Source organism: Hippocampus bargibanti, linkage group LG05 (assembly GCF_051943395.1).
Source record: "Hippocampus bargibanti isolate YZ-2025 linkage group LG05, ASM5194339v1, whole genome shotgun sequence".
Classification (NCBI taxonomy): Eukaryota; Metazoa; Chordata; class Actinopteri; order Syngnathiformes; family Syngnathidae; genus Hippocampus; species Hippocampus bargibanti.
Window position 1 is genome coordinate 17,625,882 of NC_142738.1, and position 12,404 is coordinate 17,638,285.

General features: G+C 42.9%; 1 protein-coding gene across 1 annotated transcript in view; it reads left to right on the plus strand.

The window, feature by feature from the left end:
- cdh13 (cadherin 13, H-cadherin (heart)) overlaps positions 1-12,404 on the plus strand; it is a 377,317-nt gene that overhangs the window by 233,223 nt on the left and 131,690 nt on the right. Inside the window, exon 8 of the mRNA XM_088997038.1 lies at positions 3,997-4,175. Coding sequence (XP_088853164.1) covers positions 3,997-4,175 — 179 coding nt within the window. The remainder of the gene's footprint in view (positions 1-3,996; positions 4,176-12,404) is intronic.

The following is a 12,404-nucleotide window of genomic DNA, read 5'->3' on the forward strand; positions in this document are numbered from 1 at the left end:
CTAAGTATCCGGGTTCCAGGGGTGCTTGCTTCAAGCATTTAGGAATTAACCGGCTCTGTCTACATCTAAGATTGAATCTGAGGTGGTTCTTTAAATCAGCTAATTTAAAGGTGGCCTTTTCTAAATTACGTACTAGCAGAAGGATGTCTCTCCCAAAGTTGGCAGCAATACGTCTGTGTAAGCTCTCAGTCGTACAGGAGTGGTCCGTCGATGGACCACTCCTGTACGACTGAGAGCTTACACAGACGGATCCTCGAATAGGTTCCTGTGTTGTTGAGGCGCCCGAGGATGTGATGCAGCCCAATATTGACTGCATCCTCCACAAACTTGTTTCCCCGGTAGGAAAACTAAAGAGTGTCCAGGAGAGGTCCGGTGATTTTCTTTAGGTGGTTCAGCATTAGGCATTCAAAGGACTTCAGGACCACAGACGTCAGAGCAGCAGGTCTATGGTTGTTCAATCCCGAGGATGCTAATTACTTTGCTGGACTGTTTGAATCAGGATGGGACTTCAGACTGCTCCAGCGATCTGTTGAAGATTCGTATAAAAATCAGAGCAAGCTGATCAGCGCAGACTTTCAGGCAGGAGGGGGACACTGTCAGGTCCCGCAGCTCTCTTGATCTATTGCTGCTTGAAGAGCAGTCTCACGTCCAGTTCGTGGATCTGTAGGGCAGAGATACAAACGGGGGTGTCTATTTCAAATCAGCAAAATAATGTGTTTAGCTCATCAGGCAGGCCCTTGTTGCTCACTGCTTGGAGGGGGGGTAGTAAACGATCGTTTGTTGTTGCTTTCAGGCCATTCCACACCGATGCAGTCATTAGCAGAGAACTATTTGTTAAGCCTCTCCGCATAGCTTTTCTTTGTGATGTTAATTTTCGTTCTCAATCGGTTTCGGGCGTGTCTGTAAAGTGCTTGATGGTGTGTTTTTTGCCCCCCAATTGGTTAGTAACCAGTTTCCAACTTTTCGGTTTATAATGGTTGCAAATATTTGCCTTCAGGAAAACCACAAAGCAGCCATGTGCTTTGTATTCCATCCTATGTGGCACCAGTTGGCGCCATCTTCCGAGTAGGCAGCCTCAGCAAGTGCTCTCATGAGCCTTGCTTTTTTTTTGTTGTTTTTGTCTTGTTTTGTGTTTTCTTTTGTCACTTTGTGTTGTTGTGCATCGTGTGGAACGGATACAGATTGTTTTTCAGCATTTTTGACCACGACATTCATCAAGGAGGAGATTGTGCTGAGCGGTTGCGCCTTTTCAGCAGCATGAATATGCCAGTACTCTTTTTGAATGGGACGAATGTCGGAGCAATTCGACTGCCATCGCTGGACACCAAAGGGGCCATTGTGCTTTTTTTGTGCCTGTAATGGGCAGCATCTTCACAGCCCCGCTTTGTCCAGTGGAAGGTCAGTGCTGTTGGACAGTCTGCGGCTGGATGGATGCATGGCTTGAGGAACCCGCAATAAGAAGAAAGGAGCGTCAGCGCAGAGCGCCGATGCGTATGTGGAACTGTTGCGGCTTGGAATTGAAGCAGATTTATGTGGAACAGGAGATGTGAGACAATCTGTTTTCGTCAATGGATGCTACAGCTGCGTGTTTGCTTTCAACATTTAGCTTGTAGTCAACGTGCACATTCCACCATGATGTCCCTGATCCACTGGTGGAAAGACGCTTTGATCCTCTCCTCTTTCATCTAGAACTGCTTCATGTCATCACAAAGAGGGTAGCAAGCGCACTAGCATACCTGAATGCATGTGATATCAGTGTATAATCAGTAACTGTCAAGTTATGTTGGTTTTTTGAGTTCTCCCCCTAACTTGAAAAGGGGTTTTGGCTGTGTTGACCGGGGTTACACTGGGACTTCACTCTTTGACTCCAATGATGAGACAGATTTCTCCTTCTTTTTCCTTTTATTTTGGACTTAATCGTCTCTTTTCTCATTGAAAAGACAATTTCAGGTTGCAAGATTGCAAGCTGATTTCGAGCTGATTGCAAGCTGATTGCAAGCTGATTGCAAGTTTGCAAGTTTGCAAGGTGAAAAACCTTTGAAGAAGGTAAAACACAAACAGCAATTAGGTTTACATTTGAAGGCTTAACAGGCTGGTTTTGACATTAAACCATCAAATATAATGATCAAATAAACAGTCACAATTTCAGGTTCTCTCACCGTCAGCCACCCTGGTCTTTACACAGTTGAACTCTACTGTCTTGGTAAACTCCTAGAGCAGTACTTGAACCGAACCGAACCTGAGCAGTGTTGCAACTGACTATTTTAAGGAGTGGTTGCTTCTGGTGAGAGCCTTTGATTTCTGAATGGCTTTCAGCTGCTGGCACACCTGCCTTCATTTCAGCTCTCTCCTCTGGGGGAAAAATGGTGCTACTCATCTTTGGACTACAGCTTCGGCCATATTTGTAGTTTTTTACCAAGACACTCATCTTTGGACTACAGCTTCGGCCATATTTGTAGTTTGCCGAGACAGTAACAGTGTGGCTTTCCGGCTATGAAGTGGAATAGAGTTTTAGTAATGAAGGCAATGGGACTGTGTAATTAGTGCGCAGAGGAAGGATTATCGGTTTAATTAAAAATTAATGGTTCACCTTGAAGTGCAAATGGGAAGAGGATAAAATTCTTGCCTGGCCTGCCCTCTTTTACTATCAGCAACTAAGACATTTTTCTGTTATCCATACTTTACATATTTTTCGGCATTCTTCCTGATAGTGCAACTTCAGCTCCTGATAAAGTACATATTTGGAACTCAACTGTTTCATCCTATGACAGTGTTTTCAATTTAAAAATGCAAATGTGACTCTCAGCGTAGACATTCTTCACAATAATAATTGCATTTCTGACATATTTTGTCAGAGATGCTATCTACCAAATCTGAGGGCATGCATCTTCTGCCCATACATTTTGGATTGGATTAAAACATGTAGCTGCACCTGGCACCATCATAGCACTTGTTAACACTTGACGTCAACAAAAATGATGTTGTATTGGCATCTGAAATTTCACAAACCAGAACACTCACTTTCGTATTACTGCTTGTTCCAGTTTTGGCACACCCTAAAATGACTGAGCATTTTTATGTGATTGTTATTTTTTTAAGACAGAGTTTCATATTCTTGTGGACTGGCACATATTTGCTCTGACTTAAAAAAAAAAAAAAAAGCATCTTAATTTTCATGAAGGCCCTGCGCTGAACCCAACTGGAATGAGCGCGAGGGGCAATACAATTGCATACAATACAATCCAGCTTTATTTCTATAGAAATGGGGCTTAAATTGGCCAGGAATCAAGTTAAATGCTTTCATTCTCTCATTGGAGGAAATGTAGGTCTCTAAATGGGCCATCTATGAATATGCCATTAGAAAGAAAAGAACATCCTTGCTCACAGTTTAATTGTATTTTATGCGAGGGTTGCGCTGGGCACAAAAATAGGGCCCACAAACTTCTTTTTTTTTATTGAAATTTTATTTTATGATTTTTTTTTAGAAAAGGGAAAACATGGTCACATTGAGCATCATCTGATCCAGATACACAACTGTGAGCAAATGTTTGTCTGGCTCTGGAGCTTATGACAGCCAGAACATAAATCAGTGGAGCGAGACACAATTTAGAACCTTTTGCAGCACTTGGGAAATGAAAACAATGCTCAAAAGGGACATGACCTCACATGGTCTATATTTGTTTGCACATATCAATGTGCACGAGTCGTGCGTTTCTGATCATTGCAGTCGAGCAACACATTGCTTGTGTAGGGTGTAACAAATGATTTTGACCAGATGATCATGACCAGATCAAAAACCCTGTCACATGAAAGGCAAAGCACATGAAAAAAATATATGTTGAACTTACACACACTTACCACAACATTACTTAGTTACACTTGCACTAATTTCTAGCCTAATTTGACTACATTTCTAGCCTAATTTATACAAATAAATGTTTTAGTATATATAATCTTATATCTGTTAAATACGTTGTGTTTTAATGTCTTCTCCAGGAACGACGGTGATGACAATGACAGCGATTGATGCAGATGACCCCGCTACAGATAATGCCGCTTTGCGCTACATCATCATCCGGCAGTCACCAGACAAACCATCTCCGAACATGTTCTACATCGACGCAGAGAGAGGCGACATTGTCACTGTCATATCCCCTACGCTGCTTGACAGAGAGGTACATTTATTCTGCGAGCTTTATTATCATATCAAGCTTACTCTTGTCTGTGGATTTTTCCAAGATGTTTATCCTGTTAGAAGAAAATACAGTGTGCAAGAAGTTATTTTAAAGGTGTTTTCCTTGGATACATTTTTCGCTTTTCTATAGTCCACACATAGTATGCGTCGATGCAGGATGAGTTTCATAACATTTCCTCCGCTAACTAGAGTACCACACTGCGATGATTGCTTTTTCAGCACGGTGACGAATGCCAGAACATCGATTCGGTCTGCTAATGGAGCAGGAATATTAGCTGTTGTCAGACACTGTGCGCCCTGTTTAATTGAAGTGATACACATTCACTTGGCCGCTGTGATGGTGTCCTACAAGACTGGTTGAAAACCTACCATCCGGAACAGTTGCAGCCATGCATACTCCACCTATAAACTATTTCAGCTCAGCCTCAGGATGCTGTGTAATCAAAGTGTAAAGGTAATTGATTAGGAGGACAGGGAAAGTATATGTCCAATACTTCCTTTATGAAATAACTGAATACCTTGTACCTTTCTTTGTGTTCTATATCTTTTTCACAAACAAGTACTTGATAGAAGAAAAAAAAAGTATCATTTGTCATATTTTATAAGTACGGTATTTTCTGCACTATAAGGTGATTCATAGTGTCAGACGCAAAGTCAATGAATGGCCCATTTCAAAACTGTTTTCATATATAGAGCACGCCACAGTACAGATTGCTTAGAATATGAGCTACAATAGTGGCTACGGGTGTGTGATGCCTTCACTAGAAGGAGTGACGCTAAAGGCAACACAATCAAATACAATACAATATAGCTTTATTTCTAGATAGATTTCACATGCTCTCCAGCTGTAATAAAATGCCTTACAGAACAATCCAAATACGATGCCTAAGAAATTACACTATTGATTTGTTTACAAGGTGCATCAGATTATCAAACACAATGTATGTTTTTGAGAAAATTGAATTATTTTACCATATTATTCACACTGTTTATAGTTCAAACAATACCGGAATGTTTCATACACAAGTACAGTGACTGTATCTTGGCCGAAAGCAATAACATGCTAAATATTTTCTTTACTTTAACTTCACATTGCTTCTGTGTAAACTCTCAGTCGTACAGGAGTGGTCCATCAATGAGAAGGTTTCTTCAGCAGTCATCTGTACTTCTTTGAAGGAGTCGGACGTTTCGCTTCATATCCACGAAGCCTCTTGGATAAGAAGTGACACGTCCGACACTTTTAAAGAAGTACATATGACGGATGAAGAAACCTTCTCATCGATTCACATTACTTTCACGCAGCAAGACAGAATATATGTGTTTGAATGAGAGGAATCCAAGTACAGGAGTGATGCTACAGAGAGAAGAGATAAAGAAGGTGGACGATTTTAAGTACATTGGGTCAACTCTCCTGAGCAATGGAGAGTGTGGAAGAGAGGTGAAGAAGCCTGTCCAGGCAGGCTGCAACGGCTGAAAAGGTCAGGTGATGTGTGATAGAAGGGTTTCAACTAGTATGAAAGGAAAAGTCTATAAAATGGTGGTGAGACCAGCCATGATGTTTGGACTGCCTTTATTAGTCTCGTAGTGGAGTAATTTACATTTCACAGCAGCAAAGTGATGAAAGGAATGAAAGTAGAAAAACAAAATACATGAGCTGCTGGAAAGGCAGCCACTCTCGCGGCACCGACAAGACGTCTTGGCGTGACATCACGAACAAGGGCAAAGAAGCCAGACTGAGATGCTTTGGAGATGTCCAGAGGAGAGAGAGAGTGACGTTATTGGAAGAAAGATCCTGAGCCTTGAACTGCCAGACAGGAGACTGACAGGAAGACCAAAGAGAAGGTTTATGGATGTTGTCAAAGAGGTCATGAAGGTAGCTGGTGTGAGAGAAGAGGATGCACAAAACCGAGTTAGATGGAGGACACTGATTCGCTGTGGCGACCCCTGAAGGAAAACGGCAAAAGGAAAAGAAGACTTCACATTACTTTCAACGTTTGTCATTGCTCTGCGTCGAATTGCTTCAAAGTTTGAGGGCTTGGGCATTACTTGATGATCACAGTACAATACTCATCTATTGTGCAAATGCATGAAACAGAAATATATTTTTATCCCTTTATCCCTTCGATCTTGGATTGGATTGGATGTACCTTTATTTGTCTCACAGTGGAGAAATGTACACTTCACAGCAGCAAAGTTATGAAAGAAAAAGGAAAGGAATGAGAGAAGTAGAAAAACAAAAGCTCCCATTCAAAAACACGACTTGCATATTCATGCTGCCGAAAAGGTGCAACCTAAAGGACAACCGACATCACTTTTTTGTTTCCTAACTGACATCAGAAAAACGTTTTATACCATCTAAAATACCCAAAACACGCAGTATGATATTTTTATTCAAATGCAAAACACGAATAAAAATGACTTAAAGTGTCCAAAATCTGCAAAAAATTGAGCTGCAAATAGGGCATTTTCAGAAAGTCCCGCCTCCAGTTCGTGACGTCACGCCAAGATGTCTTGCATTGCTGGAGAATCAAAACAATGGCTTCAGATTCGGAGAATATGCTTTCTTGTTACACATCCAATTATGAATATGATTCAAATAGTTCTGAAGAGGAAAGCATACATGTTTGCAATCGATTAAAGAATTTATTCCGTACCATTTTGAGGCAACATTGGGGGGAAATGTATCACCCAAAAAGAGGCCGAAAATGATGACCAAGCTCCTGTGAGGAATTAATCAGCCCGTTTCCACAGGCTGATAAATTCCTTCCATGGAGCTTGGTCGGCCTCTTCTGGTGGCTTTTTGGTGCAAGACGTACAGCAAGAAGTACAGCAAAATACATTGACTCGATTGAAGGACTGCTACAATGTGTCTTTTTTTCGGTCAGGGGCGTTCCTTCAGTGACGTCACGTACGGACTCGTCACCAACTCAAAACAAGACTTCCGGAATATTCAACGCGAGTCTTAAAACATAAAATATAGCTATATGCGGTGGAATCTTTGTAAAATACGCTCAGTAGAAGTCACTTTACAAATTATGGACACAATTTGTCCGGAGACGTCGGTTGTCCTTTAAAATCTGTTATGTAAGCTTTTTATTCTGAAAGCTATTTTGTTATCATTAATGCACACTGTATATTCTCTTGTAGTTGTGTTACACAGCACAGCCAGATGGAAATGTAGAAAGCAAAACATGAGAACATTCCACCTCCAAAAATTGTAAATTTCTCCACTGTGAGACTAATAAAGGCAAATCCAATCCAATCCAATCCAATCCAATCCAAAGGGTGGTCTGTGGATTTATGCAATTGAGTCTGTTGCAGCCACACATGTCTTCCTTGCGAAGACCGAGAAACAGAGACATTTTATGTTGGATTGTGGAGAGTACGGTAATCCAGAGAAAATTGGAAAATCCATTTTTTCACATTCTAACCAGTTTGGCTTGCTCTCTCTATTGGCATGAAATCTCACCATTATATGAAGATTTGTTCCACAGGTCTGTGTTTTTCAGTTTGATTTACATTTGCCGTACTAGCCCTCTCTCACACTTCGCTTCACATCATCAGGACTCTTGTAGGATCAATTTGAGTCTGTAATTTGTGGCACCGAATATGATGGTCAGATGAGACAATTTCAATACAGAGAAAGATGGATAACAGTTTGACTCCACCATGGAAACCTCTCATGAAAAGGCACAAGTCGATAATACTTTACTTGCCAACTATGATAATTCAAGTCTAACACTCACTATTTATATTAGTTTTGCAAAAACGTATCCTCATTTTAAGTACAGTATTTGGCTGTTTTGAAATAAAACAATGTGTGTCAACCAATATCAGCCTCATATCAAGAGCTCCTGTATTCCTCTGTCCTTTTTTTCCACACGTTCTCATTGCGCAATGACTAAAGTGGAGAGCAGAGATGGAAGTCATAAAAAAAACAAAGAGAAAATGCGGGGATGGATGATGGCTTGCAATGGGCGCGATTATTTTCTCTTTAGTCTACAAAATAATAATGTTCCCTTTGAATGGTCTCATTAATATGCAAATGTGGTTCATTAGTCAAAAGATCTACACCGTATATTGCAAAAAGAATGGATCCACACTGTGATCTTGACTTTCATAAATGTTTGATTTATACTGACCAAGTGTTTTCTATCATATGAGGATTATAAGTCAGCAAGTCAAAGAAGGTTGACTTTATCATCGTGATATTCATACTGAATACATTTGATAAGTTGTAGCGATAGAGTGATCACATTTTGGCAGATATACACACACACACGCACGCACGCGCGCACACACACGCACACACAAAAACACACACACACGCACACACACACACTGACATATTTAGCACTGTAATTGATTTGAGTCCACGGAATGTGCGCTGGGATGTAACCAGAGAGAACAGACTGGTAATGGCAGTGTGACTTTGTGACTCTAATGCTCTGCGGCCCATCTGGGAGCCGTCACTGCTAAGGAAAGCCAATCGATGAAGTCGGCCTGAGCCCTCCATCTGCTTCCATGTTCTACAGAGGTGAATTATATTGAGATAAAGTGTTTGATGTCTTGAACACAAATAGTGTATTTCAATTCTTTCAATGTGTACAGTCATTTCCTGAGAATAGCATCCACCCATGTATATTACACTCGTCCAGATTCTCCCTTAAAAGCTGTTTTTGTGAATGTGCTCATTAATACTATGTCCCCACAATTTGCTGGTCGTTCCCTTCTCTGTTGGGGATGGATGGGGTATGGTAGGGACTCATTTCAGGGTTGTGCTCTGAAATATATATTGTCATGATGCCAAAAGAAATGTTAAATAATGTTGTGTTTTCTGGATTTTGGATGGGAGAAGGGTGCACATTTCTCCCCATCCGAAACAGTGCAGTTGGGCGACCACTAATTGACTCTGAGAAGGTGATTGCAACCACCTGGGAATGGCCAATTGCCGCTGGGACCTGATTGGCCTGAAGCTCAGGTGAATCACCTTTAAAACCAGACTGAGGAAGTCACTTCGAGGAGGAAGAAGAGGGAGAAAGGACAGCCTGGAGAGCAGTTACCAGTGGCCTGCTGAAAACCGACATCTGTTGCGACTTCAAATAAAGAAAACTCACAATACCCTTCCTGCATCTGGCTGAGTGAACTTTTATCATCTTTCCACGTGCTTGCTGTCTATATATATATATATATATATATATATATATATATATATATGTGTGTAACGGAGTTGTACACTTAGATTATTAAATTATGAAGGAAGTGACGCAACGGCGCACAGTGTGGCACTATGTCCCGCCCATATTTTCCAGAACAATCTTGAGGAGATTCAGGTTAATCACAAGACGAAACCCATGCGACTTCACCCATCCCTTCTGCCATACTGTGTTGCAGAAATAAAAGAAATAAAAAGACACATCCACGCGTCTCGTCTTCATTAATACGGCAGCATCGTGGAGATGAAGACAGTCACTGTTGTGACACCCGTCACATTGGTGCCATGACCCGGATGTTTATTAAAAATTGCCCATCCAAAGATCTTTCCATGACATTTAGGTCAAAAACAGTGGATAAATGGTCGGCAGTTGAGGTCCAAGCCATCCTGGATGAGTACCAGACAGAAATGAGTCCCAGGACTGCCACTCCAGCTGCGGCGAACAGTAAACCCATTCATGTAAATAAAAGTGAAATGCTTCAGAATACAGCATGTCAGGACAACGATAAAGAGTTTTGCTGCAAGGAGCTAACAATCCCTCTGCCTCTGGTAGACGCAAGTCAAGGCTTCCAATGGTGGACGGTTTGAATAAGCTACCATGTGCTGTCTGTGCTAGCGCTGACCATTCTGCGCTTATTCACTGCCGCGAAAAGAGACTTTGTTTTCTGTGCTTTTCACCCGATCACTCCACACACAACTGCCCCACACAAGTGCAGCCCTCAAGATCACTACTGTCGGGAAACTAATGTCTCCGCATCCAAGGGAGTATGATGCGGATGAAGTTCATGACCCTCCCAACAGTACGACAGATGATCTTGATTCGATATTAGAGTCCCTCACTTCCAGTGTCCCCACGGAGAAGACTGTTCTTCCAAGGCACACACAAGGTCCTGTAGTCAGATAGCTTGTTCTACACCACTGCCACTGTCGCAGGCATTTCCCTGACCGCAATGATTGACAGCGGCTCTACTGGTTGCACATTGAGTGAGTCGGCTATGGCACGATTGTTAGTGTGCAACCCTAACATCAAACGTTATTCTGCAGATGACGTTGTCATTGTAGGATTTGGTGGTCATCAGGTGACGCCTTCAGCCATATGCGATTTGGAAATAGTCGTGTACAATTGCAAGCTAGATGTGCCCATGTTTGTGGTGCCTGGACAAACCGACGACATAATTCTTAGCAGCAATGCCATTAAGAAAATCCTTCACCTGATGCAGAAGACTGAAGGCTATTGGCGGCTCATGTCAGAGCCCGGTAGTTCGATTGATGATGACTCCCACCACTTTTTCTCACTGCTTTCCAACACAGAGAAATGGAGGGGTGGAACGATTCCTGACAAAGTTGGCACGCTGAAGTTGCAGCAATGTGTGATGTTGCAACCAGAGAGTGAACATCTTGTTTGGGCTAAGCTTCCCGCCTGCGCACCAATGTCAGTTGGCAGCACGGTCATAGTTGAAAAACTCAAGCAAGGTGCAGATCCAGGAAGATTCTGGTTGGCCGGATTATCACACCGATGTGGGGCGATGGATGGCTCCCAGTGAGGGTCATCAACCCCTCGACTGAAAAAGTGGTGTTGAGAAGAAACACAAAGCTGGCAGATGTATTTCCCGTCATTGCGACAGAAGACTTGTCTGAACCTGACAACATCCAAATTATGTCCCAATCTGTTCAGAATGCCACCGCAAGGGCAAGGTCCAAAGAAGACATCAAAATAGCACTGGACAAGCTTGGACTACATGATCTGGACTTGGATGCATGTGCTGTCTCCGATACGTGGAGGGACAGACTTTTCCAACTCATTGAGAGATATGAAGCAGTATTTTCACGGAACAGGATGGACTGTGGAGAGGCCTCTGAATTTGTGCACAAGATACACCTGTTCTATGTGCAGCGACATATGAGACCTACCAAACATGAAAGAGCAGCTGAGACGAGCTGTGTTCTTTTGTTGCTGAGGCACTGGAAGAAGCTGAAAGTTCGTGACGGGACTCTTTACAGAGTAAGGAAAGATCGCCACATGAACAGAAGAGTCTTTCAGTTCGTCATACCTGGGTCTCTGAAACACCAAGTCCTACATGGTGTGCATGACGCGGCTGGTCATCAGGGCTGTTCTCGGACACTCTCCTTGGCTAGTGAACGGTTCTTTTGGACAGGGATGGAGAAAGACATTACGAAACATGTAAGGCAGTGCCAGAGGTGCATCTTGGGTAAGACCCCCGAGCCAGACGCCCGGGCACCCCTGGAGTACATCCGCACTTCGGCTCCAATGGAACTGGTATGCATTGATTTTTGGACAGCAGAGTCCGGCGCCAAGAAAACCACCGATGTCCTCGTCGTCACCGACCACTTCTCAAAGTTGGCTCTCGCCTTCCCCTGCAGGAACCAATCAGCAAAGCAAGTTGCCCGCTGCCTGTGGGACAAGTTCTTCTGCATTTATGGGTTCCCCAAAAGGATCCATTCGGATCAGGGTGCCAACTTTGAGAGTAGACTCATCAAGGATCTTCTTGAGATGGCAGGGGTGCATAAGTCCCACACAACACCGTATCATCCCATGGGTAATGGCATCGCAGAAAGATTCAACCGGACCCTTGGAGGGATGATCAGAACACTTCCCCCAAAGTCTAGGTCCAAATGGCCACAAATGTTGAATATGTTGACTTTCTGCTATAACTGCACAGTACATGAGACGACGGGCTTTGCGCCATTCTATTTGATGTTTGGACGTGTCCCTCGCTTGCCCATTGACATCATGTTCCATCATGTCTTGGAGAACGCCAATGTTGTCAGTCACAATGAGTTTGTGAGCACCTTGAAGAGAGACCTTTCTGAAGCCGTGCAAATTGCTCAACAGCATGCAGCCAAGGAACAGACCCGCCACGCCCAGATCTACAACCGCAAAGTCAAGGGGTCGCCATTGGCTGTTGGTGACAAGGTGCTACTAGCCAATCGAGGTGAGAAGGGCAAGCGGAAGGTTGCGGATCGTTGGGAGTC